Source organism: Mastomys coucha, unplaced genomic scaffold (genome assembly GCF_008632895.1).
Source record: "Mastomys coucha isolate ucsf_1 unplaced genomic scaffold, UCSF_Mcou_1 pScaffold15, whole genome shotgun sequence".
NCBI classification, from domain to species: Eukaryota; Metazoa; Chordata; class Mammalia; order Rodentia; family Muridae; genus Mastomys; species Mastomys coucha.
Window position 1 is genome coordinate 167,142,060 of NW_022196897.1, and position 18,374 is coordinate 167,160,433.

Sequence of the window (18,374 nt, forward strand, 5' to 3'; positions counted from 1 at the left end):
AAAAGCCTTGCTAACAGGAGAACCTGCGTTGATTACCACCTACAAGCTGAGCTTGGTGGTGTGTACCTGTAATTACGGTGCTGGGGAGGCAGAGACAGTTGTGTCCCAGGGATTTGCTGCTTAGCCATCCTCTTGTAACCTATGAACTCCAGGTAAGTGAGAGCTCGGCTCGAATGAAAGTGTGGACAAGCTACTGAGGAAATACTCAATACCGACCTCTGGTGTCCTTGGGCAGCCAAACACATACACACAAACACACACAAAGTGTGGACACAGAGGGCAGCCTGGAAGGACTGCAGTTAGACGGGTCGACAAAGACTAGAAACCTGCACCCAGACAGTAGGACTGAGGCGAAGCCTCCCTAAGACTCCTCTCTGGACAGTGTGCTGCAGGGAAGTGAAATCTCAAGGGGGAAGACCTGGGTCTGAGTCCGAGGCGGTGCGTCTTCCCGGAGAGGATAGAGGCAGGAATCCCGGTGCACAGCCTCCAGGGGTGGTCCTTCTGGGAGAGGTAGGGGGACTGCCTTCTCCAGGACATCGCTACCCGCCTAGTTCCCAGCGTAGCTGCCTTTGCTGTGGCGATTCCGCGCAAGGGCGGAAACTGAGCGGTGGGCGGGACCTGGCGCCGCCCCGCCCCCGCGCTTCCTCCTCTTTCACTTTCCTTTCGGCGGAAAGCCGGTCCTGCCTGTCGAGTATGGACGACCTGGACTGCGATTCCACCTGGGAGGACGAGAGCGAGGAGGACGGCGAGGATGGCCAGGCGGATGATACGACCGATGAGGACACGGGCGATGATGACGGGGACGCAGAGGAGGCACGGCCAGGCCTGTTCCAGGTGCGGAGCAGGAGGACGGGAGGGCGACAGGACAACGCCAGGCCGGGATCGCCCGGCCCAGGCCGCTATCCCCTAGTGGGGGCGCCGGGCCCAGGCCCTGGAAGACCGAGCGCTGGTGACGTCAGGGAAGCGACTGATGGGGGTCGTGCGTGGGTGACGTCAGAGCGCACCCCAAGACCTCATCCTGCGTGGGTGGCCTTTCTTCGGGTTGCCCTCCCTCCACCCCTCTTCAGACAGCATCCATGGGCTCGGAAGTGACCCCGGCCTAGGACGCCAGGAGCAGGGGCCTGTCGTCTGCCCTTAGCTCTGGTAACTTTTGTTGCAACCAAGAGCTTGTTCCCGTTATACTTTTGTATCAAAGAGCTTGTAAGCCTCAGTGGCATCCTGTAAGACGCACTGGCGTGCTTATAGGTGTGTGATTCGAGGTGTGATGGAGAGCCTAGAAAAACGAGAGAGGATTATGACCAGAATTGCTACGATCTCTTGTTGTCTGCTATTTATGGGAAAGCAGCCCAGAATCTGGAGAAGCTCTGAGGCAGGTCAGAGCTAGCCTCAACCTGACCACATTGGGATGAAGCTGAGGCTGGGTAGTCAAGGTTTATAGTGCAGGCTCAGACTCCTCCCGAGGGTGGTAAGACCTCCCAAAAGCTCTGACAGAATTGCTGTTTCCCCACAAAAGCTCTTAGATCCTACCTGAAGCAATAAGTAGTCACTTAAGAGCCTGGCCCTGGCCCAGTGGCACAGTGTCTTTGTCGCATTGGGCCAGGGAGAAGCAGGGGTTTACAAAGACAAGGCCTCATTCACCCATCCATCAGACCCATCTAGAGGCTTCTAGGTTTTTTCTTGAGGCTGTGGCTGGCAAAGTAGCTCCCCTTGAGGATACAGCCCAGTGACCATTCATAGAATCGTAGGAAGAGAAATATTGCAGTACTCAGAGACTGGGGTTGGAAGGGGGAGCACATAAAGATCTTGGGCCAAATGAGGGTGACGAGCAGATCAAGGAGGAGATGCAGCTGGGACTTGAAGACAGAAGAGCAGCAGCCACACACCTTGGCAGCCTGCAGGGTAGCCTGGGCCAGGGTTCCCTATGGAGGAAAATTGAGTATTGAGAGGTGCAGAGGTGGTTGCTAAGGCTATACTAGTTCCACTCTCTATCTGTGTTCAGATAGAGGGATGTTTCTCTAGGGTCTAGATATGCCTTCTCAGAACCCTGGACGGGGACCAGAAGAAGAAGAAACAAACACCCTTGCATAGAGCTTGGTGGTGGTTGGCCACCCATGCTGCCTACATCTCGGACACTTTCCAGTACCTCATCCCTGTATTCTCTCCCCAGTCTAGGATGACAGGGTGCCGAAACTGGCGTGCTGTGCAGGACATGCAAAGATACCGGCACAACTATCCGGTAGGTACATGCCACCCCCTACTGAAAGTCACAGCTCTCTCCCCCCAAATAGAGCATCCCCTGGCCGGCTGAAAATCCAGCCTTGGGTTCTTGGGTGTGTTCCTCATTGTCTGGAAGACAAGCCTGTTGTCAATTCAGGTCCATGCCCTTCTCCTAGTTACCGATGGTAGAGCATGTTGCCTGACCGGAGCCTCAGAGCCTAGCTTTAAAATGAGGTTCTAGCTTCAGCCTCCTGACAGAACATGTGGCTCAGTGCTTCTCACAAGGCTCCCTGGTTGGTACATGGGATCATTTTCAGACCCTCTCCTCTGTACCCATGAGTTAGTTACTGGCAATCCCTGTGGTATTTTTGAGGTACGGAAGGGGAGCTACCTTCTCTAGCCTCTGTTGTTGGGGAGAGGAAGACTGTGTTACCCTCCACACCTACCCTTGCTCACAGAAAGGACCCAAGCTTTGGGATCCTGAACAGCTGTCTCTACTCCTGACTGCATGAGTCTGAGGGGCCCTCAGACAGAGTTTGTTTCTCATGAGTCCTCAGCTATCCTTTTTCTGGCTCTTCAGGATTTGACAGATCAAGACTGCAATGGTGACATGTGCAACCTGAGCTTCTACAAAAATGAGATCTGCTTCCAGCCAAATGGTACCTGCCCTCCCAGCCCCAGCACCTTCTGCCCTTGGCTGATTGTCTAGTCTATTAGGACTCTGCTTCAGGCTGTCTGTTGTCCTCAATCCAATTACATGGCCCTGCAGTACCTACTTCAGGCTGCCAAGGGGATTGGAGCTTGGATCGTAGGGTACTAGATTGAAGGGCCAGAGAATAGGCTCTTGAGGCTTTAAATGGTGGTCTTTGTGTGTATCCCAGGCTGGCCTCAGACTCAGGGTCTTTCATCTCAGCCTCCTAAGTTATGAAACTGTAGGCAAGCCTGAGCCACCATATATGTTCCATGACATAAACATTTGAAACTAAACAGTAAGTAGGGTTTTATTGGTGCTTGTCACACCCGTCCATTCATGTAGTTACTCTTTGATAGAGCCTGGAGAAGGCCATGTGTCTACATAGCTGAGATATTTCCTGTCTGGCCCTTCAAAGACAACTTCCGCTGGGCAGGGGTGGCACACGCCTTTAATCCCAGCAATTGGGAGGCAGAGGCAGGTGGATTTCTGAGTTTGAGACCAGCTTGGTCTACAAAGTGAGTTCCAGGACAGCCATGGCTATACAGAGAAACCTGTCTCAGGGAAAAAAAAAAAAGACAACTTCCTTAGACCATGCTCCACACTCAGTCTCTATGGGGATTTCTCTTGCACACAGAGCTTCCCAGCTGAGAGAGTCTATGTCCTAGAGAGGAAGTGCTGCACCCCTTTCCTACAGAAGTAGGCTAGTTTCCTAAAAGTAGTGTGTTCTTATATCAGATGAGCTATGGGTAGCTGTGCTGAGTCCTCAGAGCCCTAAAGAAATTGAAGGGTAGGCAGCGATTTTGATAGGTCTGTCCTCTGAGCTATGGCAATGTGCCCACTGTAGCTGACTTCTCTCCATGGGGTGTCCAGGCTTTCTCATTGAGGACATTCTGCAGAACTGGAAAGACAACTATGACCTCCTGGAAGAGAATCACTCCTACATCCAGTGGTGAGTGGGACTGAGTCTTAGGGAAGGGGGGCTGGGCCTAGGTGGGAGCTCTCATGCCATGTCCAGGCTCAGATGAGTGATGTTACATTCCTTCCTTTCCGTAAGCCTTTGTATATGACAGGTATTGCCTGCATTCCTCTAGTTACTGTCCCTGTTATTGGGCCCTCTGGGGGCTATTATGCACGGATTTGGGGGGGGCGGATTTTCTGTCCTGGGAGGAGCTGGAGCTGGACGATGTCTGACTTGGCTTAGCAGGATGCGAGTGAAGTACCACAAAGCAGACTCAGAAATGATGCCATTTCCTAGCAAGTACAGCATCCTTTGCTTGAGGCCAGCCCACTGAGCTGCTCCCAGTAGCCTCTTGTCATGGAATATATGCAGGAATAATTCTGCAGGGTTAATGACAAGAAAGAACAAACTGAATCCTTAGGGAAGATAGCTCCGCCCCCATAAGTGAAAGGCACACTGGTCTCTGCCAATTTTGACTTTCCATCACACAGCCCACTGAGCATATAGGCTGGGCTCCAAGCAACCATCTTACCCGCTCTTGGCTGGCTGCCATCCTTACCCAGTTCTTTGGGTAAGGAAGGCCAGTTAGCTCCTCCCAGAGATGATAGAGAGGTACTGAGTTCAAAATAAATGAGTTGCTGCCTGGCACTAAAGTGCCTGTACCCTCACCATCTTCTCAGGCTGTTTCCTCTGAGGGAACCAGGAGTGAACTGGCATGCCAAGCCCCTCACACTGAAGGAGGTTGAGGTAAGAATTTCTCCTATGCCAGAATGGGGGAGGGAGGAGAGCTACCCCTGCCTGCAGTCATCCTGAGGCAATGTCTGCTGTCTCAGGCCAAAAGAGCCCGATGGTCCCACTTTTGGGGACCTCAGAGAAAGGGGGCCAGCTCTAAGAGACTAAGTAGTAGAGATAAGAGCTGTGAGGTCCCTGGACATCAGCAAGGAACACCTTGTGGCAAGTGGATCAGAATAGAGATGACCTCTTGGCCTCTCGAAGAAGAAAGCTGGAGATGTGTTGGTGTTGTCTTACCACCAGAGGCTGAGTCAGGGTCTAAGGGAAAAATTGCCCTACCTGGTACCCAGGGGCCCACCCAGTGCTCCTTGGAAACAGTGATCAGTGAGAGCCACCTAAGTCCCAGGGGATTGTTTTCTAGGCATTTAAAAGCTCCAAGGAAATCAGAGAACGTCTTGTCCGGGCCTATGAGCTCATGCTGGGCTTCTATGGGATCCAACTTGAGGACCGGAACACAGGTGCCGTATGCCGTGCACAGAACTTCCAGCCACGCTTCCATAACCTGAACAGGTAATGACAAGGGCCCTGCTGGCATCCTCCCATCCCTGTTGCTCCCCTTTAGTATCTGGGGCTGGATTTCAAGCAGAGAGGTCTAATTCAGGCTCTGATGCCTGCTTCACCCACAGGGTGTAGGTGCTGCCATGTTGTAGGAGTTGTGGGGTGATGAACGAAGCAGTTCCTTGACTTGGGAGTGTTTAATCCCCTCCATTCACCCAGAAAGCAGAGGCAAGGAAGGCCTACAGATAGCATAGTCACTCTGGGCAGGAGTCCATGGACTGGGGCATCTCCCAGGACTTGCAGACCCTGTCCACAGGTCAAGGGTATCCAGGTCATTTTCCAAGATGTGGCCATGAGAAGACCCTAGAACTATGAGATAGAGCCAACTGGGGATGCCTTGGCCAGATATGTATCTCTAGAGCCGGGTCCACCCAACCTTCTGTCACCTACCTTCACAGCCACAGCCACAACAACCTGCGTATTACACGCATCCTCAAGTCGCTGGGCGAGCTGGGCTTAGAGCACTACCAGGCTCCGCTGGTCCGCTTCTTCCTGGAGGAGACCCTAGTACAGCACAAATTGCCCAGCGTTCGCCAGAGTGCCCTGGACTACTTCCTGTTCGCCGTACGCTGCCGGCACCAGCGCCGGGAGCTCGTGTACTTTGCATGGGAACACTTCAAGCCTCGCCGAGACTTTGTCTGGGGGCCCCGTGACAAGCTGCGGAGGTTCAGGCCCCAGAGTATACCCCGGCCACTGATGGGACTAGGGCAGGCAGATAAAGATGAGGGCTCCAGGGACCCCTCCCAAGAGGCTGGCAACCAGGGTCGGACCTGTGGATCTGGGAGGGACCTGAGTGGGGACAGTGGAACAGCTGAGGATTCCTCACTGCTGAGTGCAAAGCCCCAGGATGTAGAAACCTTGGATGGGGACCAAAGGGATGAGGCTAAGTCTCTGAGCCCCAAAGAAAGCAAGAAGAGGAAGTTGGAGGGGAACAGGCAGGAGCAGGTCCCAGGGGAGCCAGATCCCGAGGGTGTCTCTGAGGTAGAGAAAATTGCCCTCAACCTTGAGGAGTGTGCCCTCAGCCCCGTCAGCCAGGAACCCAGGGAGGCTGAACAGCCCTGTCCTGTGGCCAGGGTGGCTAATGAGGTAAGAAAGCGGAGGAAGGTGGAAGAAGGGGCTGAAGGTGATGGAGTAGCCAGTAACACTCAAGTGCAGGCCAGTGCCCTGCCTCCTACCCCTTCAGAGTGCCCCGAGTCCCAAAAGGATGGGAATGGGCCAGAGGACCCAAAAAGCCAGATGGGGCCAGAGGACTCCAAAAGCCAGGTGGGGCCAGAAGACCCAAACCAGGTGGGACCAGAAGACCCAAAAAGCCAGGTGGGGCCAGAGCAAGCAGCCTCTAAGAGCCTAGTGGAGGACTCTAGGGACCTGGGGGAAGACTCTGATACTACTGGAACCTCAGTGGATGCGTCAGAGGAGTTGGCAAGGATTGAGGCTTCTGCTGAACCCCCAAAGCCTTAGAGGTGCATCTCGGTCCTACTTAGCCCACTGCAGGGGGTTTCTGTCCCAGAGCTCTGTTGTTGGCTCTTCTTGGTGCCCCACAGTGCTGGCCTCTCCCTAGTGGCCACTGAAGTGGCCTGAGGGACTGAGGCCCTGCCCTCAGGGAAGGCCAAGGCCTTCAGAAGCCTCCTTACCTCACTGTGTCCTCCTCCACTGCCCTCTGAGCCCTGTGTTATGAACAGACCCTAAGGGTCTAGGGGGAGGGGCCTCTTTTATTAGTCTGGTGCCAAGTGAGGCCTTTTCTGAATAAACTCTTTAGACTTTGTCTTTTGGTATGGCCCATGTCGTGTCTGGTTGCCTGTGACCTCTAGTCTCTTTTGTTCCCAGTTGAGAGCATCATGACCAGTGTCATTCATGGTACTTTGTCTACACAGCTCTTGCTGGGAACAGGTTGCAAGCATAAGTACCCCACATGGACCTCTCCTAAATATACAGCCTTCCGGAAGCTGGATGTGGTGGCGTATGCCTTTAATCCCAGTCCTCAAGAGGGAGAAGGAGGTGAATCTCTTGAGTTTGAGATCAGCCTGGTCTCAAGTTCCAGGACAGACTAGGCTGTTACACAGAGAAACCCTGTCCTGGTGTGTGTGTGTGTGAGAGAGACAGAGACAGAGACAGAGAGAGAGGAAGAAGAAAGAAGAGGAGGAGGAGGGGAGGGGGAGGGAGACAGAATGAGAATATAAGGCTAGATCATCAGCCCCCTTAGTTGGTACATCGTCTGGGAACAGTGCTGGGTTTACATGTCTAGACCAGTCCTTTCTGTCTTGCCCCTCTCTACTGATAGGCCTCCCAGAAGTGCTATCTTCAAGGCCATATGTGGCCCATCAGACTGACATCCCATTATAGCTTCTCTGTCTGTCATTTCCCTCTTCTGATTCCCCAGTGCTGACTTTGGAGAGGAGGGAGCCACACATGCCTGTGCAAATGAAGTGGCAATCAACCAGTTACCCCTGAGTTGAACCTAGGGGTCCAGTGCTGTTTCTTGACAAGGTCGCAGTACAGGGTCCTCCTAAGGCTAGCTCAAGGAGGCTATGAGCCCTTGGCACCTTAGCTGACATTTGGCTCCTTGGTAAGGCTTCCATCATGACATGGAAATAAATGCTCTGAGATGTATAGAAGGCATCTGGTAACCGCAGTAGGGGCCTCTGATCCCAAGTGCCCAGGCACCTTTGACTAGATAAATGAGTTTCAAGTTGGATGGAGATATCAACACTTGGACGTGAGGAGAGGCTCTAGGACCCCCTGACCTTCAAGAAGAATTGTGTACCAAAACAGGTAAAGAAAGCTTCCTTCAGTTCTGCACAGCTCAAAGGCAGGTGCTGGGAGATTTGCAGATATGGGAGGTGGGGTGGGGGATGTGGGGGAGCTGAAGGCCAAGTCTGCCTCAGTCAAACTGTTCCCCAGACCCACTCTAAAGGCCGTCTGTGCCTCATCGGAGTGACTTCCACCAGTTGTCCAATACACTACATGCTAGGTGCTGAGGTGGCCAGAGGAACCTGAGTCAAGTGGGAGGTATGTTACAGGGGCCAGGATACCCTAGATGTGAATTAAAGAGTCGCCTCTCCCAGCCCCTGGAACGAGCTGTTGAGAGTTCCCAACTGCAGCCTCTGCCATCTGAACTGCCTTATCACAATACATTTTTCTGATGAGGTGTTTTGGTATGTCTCGGGCTGCTTGAGGGCAAAGCTTTCTGAGCTTTGCCTTGTTCCACTCCTGGGTACGTTCACAACACCTGCTGCAGAGCTGAGCAGGTAGCTCTGATGCTTGGTAGTGGAGTGAGAATCTATTACCTCACTTGGCAGGTGAAAGCCACAGCTTTCCATTGGGGCCATTTTGCTTATACACACCCTTACCTTTATCCATCCTATTGGTGTTAACTCCTGTCACGTGATCCCTACCTGCAGACACGAAACTTTTACCATGTCCTGGAAGCTCAGATTTGCTGAAAGGACAGGTAGGCTGGGATCCTGCAGCCTCAGGTGATTTTGGTGTTTGAAAGATTCAAGGGAGTTGAATAGCTAGGGAGTTAGGTGAGCTAGTGAACAGCACTTGTTACTCTTGTAGTAGAGGACCCATATTCAATATCCAGCATCCACCTGGGGGCTCATAACCAAGTCTTTCTGACTTCTGGGCACCAGGCATGCACATCATGCACATATATGCAGGCAAAACACTCATTATATCATTATATATACTCATATATATATATATATATATATATATATATATATATATAACTCATAGGTTTTATATATATATATATATATATATGAAACCTGGTAAAATAAACTGAAGGAAGGTTAAGGGATAGATTACTATTACTGGAGGCCTGCTTCCAGGTCTTAACATTGGGTCCTTATCCCCTCCAGCAGCCTTGAACTTCAGGCTGCTTCTTTCCTCTTCCAGTTCATCTTGCTCCCTCCTGGGTCACAGGGTGCAGTGTAAGAGGCTTTCCAGTGGTGGCTGAAAAGAGCCCTGTCCAACACCACCCGCACCAGAACCTGGTTTCAAGCTCTAGAGAAAGAGCCGGGGTGGCTAGCAAGAATTGCCGGACTGTCACTATATAGAATCCTTGCCATGGTAGGCTTTGGAAAGGGAGATCTACCCACAGGGATCTTCCTGGGATTTGGGCGGCTTGGGTGTGCCCTTCGCAGTTCTTAAAGATGTCCTTAACTGTGGGGGTTCTTCCAGGAGAGGAGTGGGAGAGAAAAGAGTCTTTCTTGTGCCCTGAAAGGTGCGTGTGTAACGCGCGGTCCTGGGATAATTTTAACTCAAGAGGAGGGCCAGAAAATGTTGCTGGGTTTTTTTCTTTCCAGCCCACGCGGCGCCCTGCCGGCTCAGGTGGGCCCGGCTGAATGAGGGGCTTGTGCGCGGGCGGGGCGGGGCAGGGCGGGGCGCACGGCCTCGCGCCGCCCCCCAGCCCCTCTCCCCACCCTGCTGCCCGCCGCTCGGCGCCAGCCTCTCAGAGCGCCTGCCAGCCATGACCGGAGCGCCTGCTCTAGCCCTGCTGCTGCTGGGGCAGCTCCTGACGGCCACCTCAGCGCAGGTGAGCGCGGGCCCGCGGGTGCCTATGGGGTCGGGGATAGGGCCGGACGTCGAACCGTACAGCCTGGGACAACTAGAACCCCTTGGGCCAACACCTGAGTCCCGCCGCCAAGGACCCTCGAGGACATCTCTGGCAGTCTCTTCACCGCCTCTCTCTGGCTAGCGAGTTCTGGTGATGCAGTTGAGCCCCACGGACACCAGGACATGTCAACCATGATGCTTGGCTTCCAACTTGTCTTCGCCCAACCGGGTCAGGCTGCTGCCAAGCGCTGCCACCACTGCCACCACGCTCAGAACACACAATGTTGCCTTTGTTCCTGGAGACTCCCCGCGGGGCCGCAGCACAGCCACTCCTGGCGCAAACGAGGATAAACTGCCTTGGCGCCAGGCTCCAGCGCAGGAGACTTTGGGGGTTTTTTAAGGCAGACAGGGAGGAGGGTCATGGGCCATTGTCACAGGCCCCAGAGTTTCTTGGGCTGGGGAGGATGGCACGGGAGGGCTGACATTTTGAAAAAGAGGCCTACCTAATAACTTATCTCAATTTCAGAAAGTGGGACCTCGAGGCCCCCCTGGTCCCCAAGGGCCTCCTGGAAAGCCCGGCAAGGATGGCATCGATGTGAGTTGGGAGTTGGGGAAAGTGCCCTGAGACTCCTGGCCTTGTGACCACAAACCCAAGCGCCTCTTCTGAGAGCTAGGGTGGCACAGGATACCCCAGTAGAGCTCATAGGACCTTGTTCCTCTTTGGGGCAGATCCTGGGGTACAGATGACAGGGTGGTCCTTGAGCTAGAAATTTGGGCCCTGCGACACATGTGCTCCTATATTTCGGGGGTGTGTGATGTGTTACTCTGGAGACCTATGAATCTTCCTGGGGCTGAGTATAGAGCCAGTCTGGGAGGGACTGGGATGCAGAGATGTTGTCTTTGGGGTGTACCATCCATCCAGTTATGGTCCAAACATTGGGGGCTGGAGGAGTAACTGAAGTCTTGCGGCTCCACCACACCCTGTCTCATCACCTGGAGTGGAAAGCTTCTCATGGTGCCTTCTCCAAGGAGGCCAGCCTCTAGCCACTCATGTGTTACCCTAGAGACTCCATAGAGGGCTATTGGAAGCTGCACTAAGAATGCCCTGAGCTATTCTCAGACTCCCAAGAGTCCCAGAACCTAGCTCAGCTGTAATGGCCTCAGGCTTCCTCACACCCTTCCTGAGCCACCATGTTGGAGCTGGTGGCCTGGGACCTTACCCTCTGTTGTAGCTGAGTGCCCAGGCTCTGAGACTCTTAAAGCCTCATATGAAAGGTTCACCCACCGGCAAGTGTCTGTTGAGGGTAGGGCTGGTGGAATACCTTTCTGGAGAATGGGTGAGGAAGTGCCATTTCTGGAACAAATGGAGTCAAGAGGCTGCTCATCCAGCCACAGACACTCTCTAAAAGTTCTTAGGTCGGTGCAGAGGGAGTGTCTCTTGGAGGGTCTGTGCTGCTGTGTTCCTAGATGATCCCCAAATGCTGTGTGGCTGAGCTGATTTCTAGCTCACCCCATCCCTGACTAGCTTGCAGAGGACGGGTCCCAAGGTATAGATGAGAGGATCTGGGGACCCCGCAATGTCTCCATGGGCACAGCTTTGAGGACTGGATTGAAGAATGGCCCAGCTCTAGGGTGGGTTTCCTGTTTTCAGGGCTTTTATATGCTCACTTTCATTTCTGCAGGGAGAAACTGGCCCTCCAGGTCTGCCTGGCCTTCCAGTAAGTGTCCCTGGTTGGAAAGGGGAGGGTGGACCTGTCCTCACTGCTGAGGGCCTGTGTTGCCCTAGGAGAGGCCTGAGGGCAGAGCCTGGAAGTGGACAGGAGGAGAGCCTATGGGACTCTGCTCAGTCTGGCTGGAGGCTCTTTGTGCCAGTGTTTAGACAAGCCAGAGAAGAGATAATAGAGCTCTATAGTGTCTCCCCACTGTGCCTGTGTGGGCCCCTCACCTTGGCTAAAGATCCTCAGCCACTGATGTTCCTGTGCAGTAACCCTGTTGGCCTTTTGCTGGGAATGCTGGATCTGTTTGATGACCATCCAGTTGATGCAATGGGACTGGGGCAGTCTTCTGGGGTTCCAGCAGAGGGGCAGGAACCATGGTTGGCTGGTACCCAAATGGAGAGGACTTATCTTCCTTGATGGAGGCTAAAGCCTAGAGCTCAGTATGTGTTGCATAACTCTGTCCTTTCCTACCACCCAGGGACCCAAAGGAACCTCGGGGAAGCCGGGGAAGCCGGGAGAGGCAGGACTGCCAGGACTGCCTGGTATAGATGTGAGTGTACCTCCTCCTGCATCCCTGCCTCACCTCACCCCTGTCCCAGCCCAGCCAAGGGTCAGGTTTTCAGTGCTGTCCTGCAGCTGGGCTTATTCAGGCAGGAAACCTTGTCTTGACAGAAGTTGCAGGAATTCCCAACGGGGGTCGCTGGCCTTCATCCCAGACTCTGCCAGCTCCTGGCTGAGACAGAACCAGTTTCCTGTAGTCTGCAGCCCCATCAGCTCTTGCTGATCCAAGAACAAGGGCCCATTGTCAGGCTTCCTGCCCCATGCTGGCCACACTGGTGTCCCTCCGAGCCCCCGATGCCTTGATGGATAGGCGCTGGCTCCGGCACTAGCCAGCAGGACTTAGGACTGAGCTGCTGAACCTATGTTTAGTCATCATGGTGCTTGGTAGCAGATTTTCCACGTGCTTTCCTCCCCCCCGACCCCCTCCCAGAGCTTTGGGTGCACTGTGTATGTACTGGACTGAGTCTCTGGGTTCATAGTTAAGAGTCTGTGGCTCATTCTTCTTGTGGCATGGCATATGCTTCTCATTTGGTGGCTTCTTGAGCCCATCCTCTGCCTCCCTCTCCAGGGTCTGACAGGGAGGGATGGACCCGCAGGACCCAAAGGTGCCCCTGGAGAACGGGTAAGTGTCTCAATTCAGTGGCTGCAATCTAGAGGTTAGGTTTCTAGGTGGCTCACAAGGTCATCAGAGTAGAAGTTCTGTGGATGGTGTCCATGACTGTACTCGTTGAGCCCTATCCCATTGCTCCACTTCAGATGGGAGGATGCTGAGTACACAGCCCCTGGGTCCTCCCCAGAAATCCCACAGCTATACCTAGTCAGCACCATCTTGGCATTCAGAGCAGGCAGAGCTGTGTGACGGTGATAGGCGCATAGGTGTTCCTCCTTTCAGCACGGGAGGAGTTACTTCATATCCCTGAGTGTGACCACCTTCACTGAATCCCATTCCCTAGCAAACTGGCTCTCTCATCTCACTGTTCCTGAGGGCAGAGCTTAGTCCACAATTCTCCTTCACCTCAGGAGAGGCGGTCCTGAGCACAAAGCACCCCAGAGAGCAAGAAGGGTGGGCGGGGCACAAGGACAGAGCTAGCATGGGGACTCAGATGTGTGGAACATCTGAATGAAAGCAGTTAGCTGGTGGCCAGCTGGACTGCTACTTGCTTAGCCTGGGATGAGTGGTGCCCAGGCTGCCTGGGGGACACTGTGACCACAGTGTAAGAACCAGCGTGTACCCACTTCTTGGCAAGACAATCATTTCAGACCTGTCTACCAAGCTGGTAGTTTTCTCACATACACCGAGGCCTGAAGTCTCAGGAACCTTTGTAGGCTAGTGTTGGTACATCCGCAGGCAGGCTGGAGTCCCTAACTGTATGGCTCATGCCTACCTTTGTATCTTGCCCCTCCTGTTGGTTCTGCCCACCCACTAGCAACTTTCTTGGCCCATGCTTTTCCTCCATGCTCATGCAGGTTTCAAGACAGCAGAACCTTGCATGGCCTCTGTTCTCTATCAAGGTTTCTCTCTCTGATCCCCATCTTGACAGAGTTATGACTTAGGGTCCAAAGGAAAGAAAGTGCAAGCAAGGGCCAGAGTTTCTTTCCTGTGTATCCTGACTCTTGTTTTCCTTTTCAGGGAAGTCTAGGACCCCCAGGGCCACCAGGACTTGGAGTAAGTACCTCACCTCCCAGGGGAGTTTTTATTGTGTCATGGCATCCCAGGGGTCCCTTGCAGCCGCTCCTATGTCCTGCATTCTGGCCTGGACTCCTGGAGCTTTATCTGGACTATAACCTCTGTGTTAGTAGGGGGTAACTCTCCTAAATCAGGTACCACACTTTTCCTGAACCCCTACCCACCATGCCTTGTGGTTGTCAGGGCCCACCTATGTTCTGACCTCATTCTTGGATTTGCAGGGCAAAGGCCTCCCTGGACCTCCTGTGAGTATTTACCACCCTCTTGCCCCTCCCAAGCATGTACATTCCCAGAGCATCTCTCACTGAAGCCCATCTTCTCTGGGATCGCGCCAGATCATGGTGGAGTGGTCTTCTTAGGGTTCATCCTGACTACTTCACATATGGAGTCCTGGCTTTTCAAAGAGCAGATGGTGCTGGTGGGATTCCCCCATTCAGGGTCACAGGTTGCCCACCTCCCTCTTTTTTACCTCCTCCAGGGAGAGGCTGGAGTGAGTGGCCTCCCAGGTGGGATTGGTCTTCGTGGCCCCCCGGTGAGTGACTATTCCCTGTACCCCTCCACTGCAGGGGTGCATGTGGTCTCCACACTTAACCAGAGGCTCCCTGTTCCTTCTCCTAGTTACCTTCTCGTTGTCTCTTCCATCTTTATGTACACTCTCTCCTCATTCTTCCCTCCCCTGAACCCGCCCCTCCCCCCGCCCTGATCTAGTGGGCACTGACAGAAGCCCAGGCAGAGAGCCACCTGTGACTCAGGGTGGCAGACAGACAGATACCAGCATGGCTTCATCTAGGGAGGATTAAAGGGAGCTGTAGTATCCTCCATTTTGGGGGAAGCTGGTGACCCCACTCAGTGGGGCAAGCTCTAATCTGAGTCATGAATCCTCTGTAGGGACCCTCTGGACTTCCAGGCCTGCCTGGCCCCCCAGGACCTCCTGGACCTCCTGTAAGTACTGGAGGGGACTCTGTCAGGTATCCTAGACTAACTGGGCTGGGCCCCACCCTAATCCCTGCCCAGGCTCTGTGCCATTCCCCGGAAGCAGGTGGGAGACAGGAACTGCTATAGCATTCACAGTTTCCTTGCTCCAAGGATAGACAATTTCTCTTGTCACCCACACTGCAGATGGGTCAGCAGTGCCTTGCACTGGCCACTGGGGAGGGAAATAGGTTTGAGGATTTCAAGCCCCCTGTTAGATTAAAGTCAAGGACAAAGTGTAGGAGGGAGGATACACACCAGCTACCTCTTTGTATGTTGAAGGGAAACCCTGGAGTCCTCCCTGAAGGTGCTACTGATCTGCAGGTATGCATTTGTGGTGGTTATGAGGGGTTATGGGATGTTCCTGCTTTGGAGGACAAGTCTTGCCTGAGGCCACTGTGTGGCAGAGGTGGAGGAGTGTGTGTGTGTGTGTGTGTGTGTGTGTGTGTGTAGGTGTCTTCCAAGACAGCATTTCTATTCCTAGAGGGACCTGCTTGCTCAGCAAGAAGGCCTGAGAGGGAGCCCTGACTGAGCTCTGTAGATGGTGCCAGGCTTGTGCCTACATCTGCACCGTCCCTAACAAAGCTACTAGCAGCTACTACCTGCTTCCTGCAGGGTCCCCTCTTAGCTGCTGTCAGTGTAGGTGGTAAGTAGCCACTGCACTGGGTGACTAACAGGCCGTCTGCTGCAGGTTTCTAGTTCCCAAGAGAGAGTTTGTGTCTGGCTCCATCCCTGTCTGGGTGCAGTTTCATTTAACACTGATGGTCATCTGCCTCTTCACCCTTATTCGGCATCCCTGGCATTTGCTGTAGAAGGGGAAAATAGGGTTCTTCTAAATGAGGCCAGCGTCGAGCCTCTGGGATGGGCTGGCTGGTGGGTAGAAGTCCATAGTTCCACTATGCACCCAGGCTCGACCTGGCCAGTTCAGTGTGAATTGAGCTAGAAATCTCCATCAGTTTCCTGGTGTGTGGCACCATAGGTTGAGTTCGTGTGGCATTCCTCCCATGAGCCACCAGGTGCCTGGTGGTCACAAGATGAAGGGCCCTTTGTGGAGCCACAGTGGTATGTAAATAGCTGCTTTGAGGCTGAGCCTGTCTGTGGAGAAATCTGTGCTGTGCTGTGCGGGAAGGTGACTGGCTGCCATCCAGCTCTCCGCAGTCACTTCACCTCACACCCAGCACTGAATGGGGCCCTGTTCAGGCTTGTCTCCATCACTGGAGAGATGGTCCTTCATAGGTCTCCCCCTCCCTACTGCTGCTCTCTCTCGGGATCCTGCCTCATTTGTCTTGGAAGGGTCTAATCCTTCTGCTTTTTCAACAGTGTCCAGCCATCTGCCCCCCAGGCCCTCCAGGCCCCCCAGGAATGCCAGGGTTCAAGGTGAGCAGACAGCTGTGGGTCTGACTATGCTGTGACAGCTGACTATGTTGAGCATAGTCTCCACGGACAGAGGCCATTGGGTCCCCGCAGGCTATGCAGTTAGAACTTTTACAGAGTCTGAGCCTAGATTCAGTATTATTAGAGGGGGACAGAATGGTCCATCAACTCATCCTGACTTCTCTACCTCAGTGACACACTGGAAGCTGCTGTGACCAGGCTAGGCCGGTCCTAAGAGATCAAAGGAGGCAGAGACAGAGAGGAGACAGGGCTGATCCTAACCCTATTCCTCTTGAGGCCCTTGGGTAGCATAGTCACAAACCCTCTTGGGCCTCAGTTTCCCTGTCTGATTCCTGGCCTTGGACTCTGAATGACATGCTGCTGTTCTCAGTGACTGACTGCATAGACCTTGATTCTACATAGGCAAATGGAGTGGGGGGAGAGTGTGGGGCATGCGTGGGTCTGGGGACTGTGATGTCTGTGTTTGTTTTCAGGGGCCTACTGGCTACAAAGGGGAACAAGGAGAAGTTGGCAAAGATGGTGAGAAGGTAAAAAACGCTGTCCACATAACTGACCTAGAAACCAAGGTAGGGGCAGTGGCTGGGAGAAGGGCCTGGAACCTCATGTGCTTGTTCTGGGTAGGTACCTAGTATTTCCTCAGTGGGGCCTGGCTAGTCAGAGCTGGGTGACCTGGAACCGTTCATGTAAACGAATCCCCCTGTCCCATGTCTGACCTCATGTGGAAGCTCCTGGGATGCTAAGGGTCCCTGAGGACACTTGGCTCTGGGCCTAAAATGTTCATAGACGCCTCTGCCACTCTCAACCAGCAGCCACCTTCCCAGAAGGCCTCTGCCTGTCCTTACTACATGCTAGGAAGAGGTCTGGGGTAGCTTCTGGTGGCATAAGTGGCTGAGTTCAGGCTGCTGGATGTACAGACTGCTGGGTGTAGAGTAGGCACATCCCCATTTGACTGGAGGAGATGCCTAGAAAGACCTGGGGGCCTTGCTTGAACAGAGACCCCTGACCCTCCCAGGCAGTGGGGAGGTCACCATAATTCATGTTGCCTTTTTATAGCTATAGGCAAGTATCCCCTATCTCATTCAACCTCCATGGCTCAGTTTCAAAGTAGGAGGAGTGACTATCATGGCTCAGGCTCATGGGAGGGACCAGTGGGCAGTGGAAAGGTACTAGAACTAGGGTGAACTGTCTGACAACTGCTTTCTCTGTTGTAGGGTAATCCTGGCCCCCCTGGGCCTCCTGGAATCCCAGGCACTGTGGGACTACAGGTGAGACTAGAGAGGGACCAGGGTGGTAAGGTGGAGGCCCCTTTGATGGTCACCCCAAAGGAAGCTTAGACTTTAGGGACAGGTAACCAGCTCTTGAGAGGGTCACATCCAGCCTGACACCAAGGCTAGTGTTGCTCCCTCCAAAGGCCTCAGCTGATGTCAGGCACTTTTAGAGACGATGACAAAGCCTTGGAGGACTCAGAGGCCAGGCCTGTGGTACAATTCAGGTAGATGTGTTTTCTGGTCCCTGTAGCTCTGGTTCTGTCCCCTCAGGGCCCACGAGGATTACGAGGACTTCCAGGGCCACTTGGGCCCCCTGGGGACCGGGTAAGTGCTGTTGGCTCCATGGGGGGCTTTGGGTCCACTGAGGTCAGCCCTGGTCGTTGGGTGTCTGGAATGGTTCAAACCCCAATTCTGAGCAGTCAGCATCACTAAAGCTCCTCCTGGCTGGCAACTTGAGACTGTGCTAGAGCCTCTCTCTGGGTATCTGTTCCTGTGAGAGGACTTCATATTGCCTTCTCTCCTTTACAGGGTCCCATTGGGTTTCGGGGCCCCCCTGGGATCCCAGGAGCACCTGGGAAAGTGGTATGTATCTATTTAGGCTGGAAGGTGGGCTTTACACCAGCCCAGACCCTCTGATCCCTGACTTTACCATCCTGCTGCTGGTTCACAGACATTCCACCCTTTGTCCCACTAGGCTGCCCCTACTCTATCCCAGGATGAGCTGTCCATAGATACTTGGAGGACTCCGGACATAGCAAGGGATAGTATATCCATGAGGTCCAGAGCATATGAAAAGTAGCACAGGATAATGTGGCGTGCTGGTGACAGACAGCTGGAGTGTGGGGCATCTAGCCTGCATGGGAAATCTGCCTCTTTTGTTGTCTGGATATGAGTTGGAGGCAGTGGTAGCATGTCACTGTCCTATGTGACCTTCTGCAGCAGGAGGTTGCCTGTGACCAGATCTTGGGAGCTAAGCCAGGCAAAACCTGGGGAG

General features: G+C 53.7%; 2 protein-coding genes across 3 annotated transcripts in view; both read left to right on the top strand.

Moving 5' to 3' along the window:
* The first annotated feature begins 628 nt into the window (after positions 1–628).
* On the top strand, positions 629–6,996 carry Ogfr (opioid growth factor receptor). Of its 2 annotated transcripts, none has more exons than XM_031372981.1 (7): positions 629–834; positions 2,168–2,236; positions 2,798–2,876; positions 3,782–3,860; positions 4,550–4,616; positions 5,023–5,171; positions 5,618–6,996. In XM_031372981.1, exons 1-7 carry the CDS (start codon positions 694–696, stop codon positions 6,675–6,677), a joined length of 1,644 nt encoding a protein of 547 aa, XP_031228841.1. In that variant the 5' UTR covers positions 629–693; the 3' UTR covers positions 6,678–6,996. The 2 variants fall into 2 exon arrangements, with proteins under 2 accessions (XP_031228841.1, XP_031228842.1); XM_031372982.1 differs by having other exon boundaries at positions 729–834; positions 2,173–2,236.
* Positions 6,997–9,629: 2,633 nt separating this feature from the next.
* The window catches only part of Col9a3 (collagen type IX alpha 3 chain), a 22,858-nt gene continuing 14,113 nt past the window's right edge, over positions 9,630–18,374 (top strand). The window contains exons 1-15 of the mRNA XM_031373290.1: positions 9,630–9,759; positions 10,306–10,374; positions 11,462–11,497; positions 11,976–12,047; positions 12,627–12,680; positions 13,689–13,724; positions 13,967–13,990; positions 14,224–14,277; positions 14,634–14,687; positions 15,000–15,041; positions 16,038–16,094; positions 16,586–16,639; positions 17,324–17,377; positions 17,651–17,704; positions 17,909–17,962. Of these exons, the coding sequence (XP_031229150.1) occupies positions 9,694–9,759; positions 10,306–10,374; positions 11,462–11,497; positions 11,976–12,047; positions 12,627–12,680; positions 13,689–13,724; positions 13,967–13,990; positions 14,224–14,277; positions 14,634–14,687; positions 15,000–15,041; positions 16,038–16,094; positions 16,586–16,639; positions 17,324–17,377; positions 17,651–17,704; positions 17,909–17,962 (780 nt within the window). The 5' untranslated portion in view covers positions 9,630–9,693. The remainder of the gene's footprint in view (positions 9,760–10,305; positions 10,375–11,461; positions 11,498–11,975; positions 12,048–12,626; positions 12,681–13,688; positions 13,725–13,966; positions 13,991–14,223; positions 14,278–14,633; positions 14,688–14,999; positions 15,042–16,037; positions 16,095–16,585; positions 16,640–17,323; positions 17,378–17,650; positions 17,705–17,908; positions 17,963–18,374) is intronic.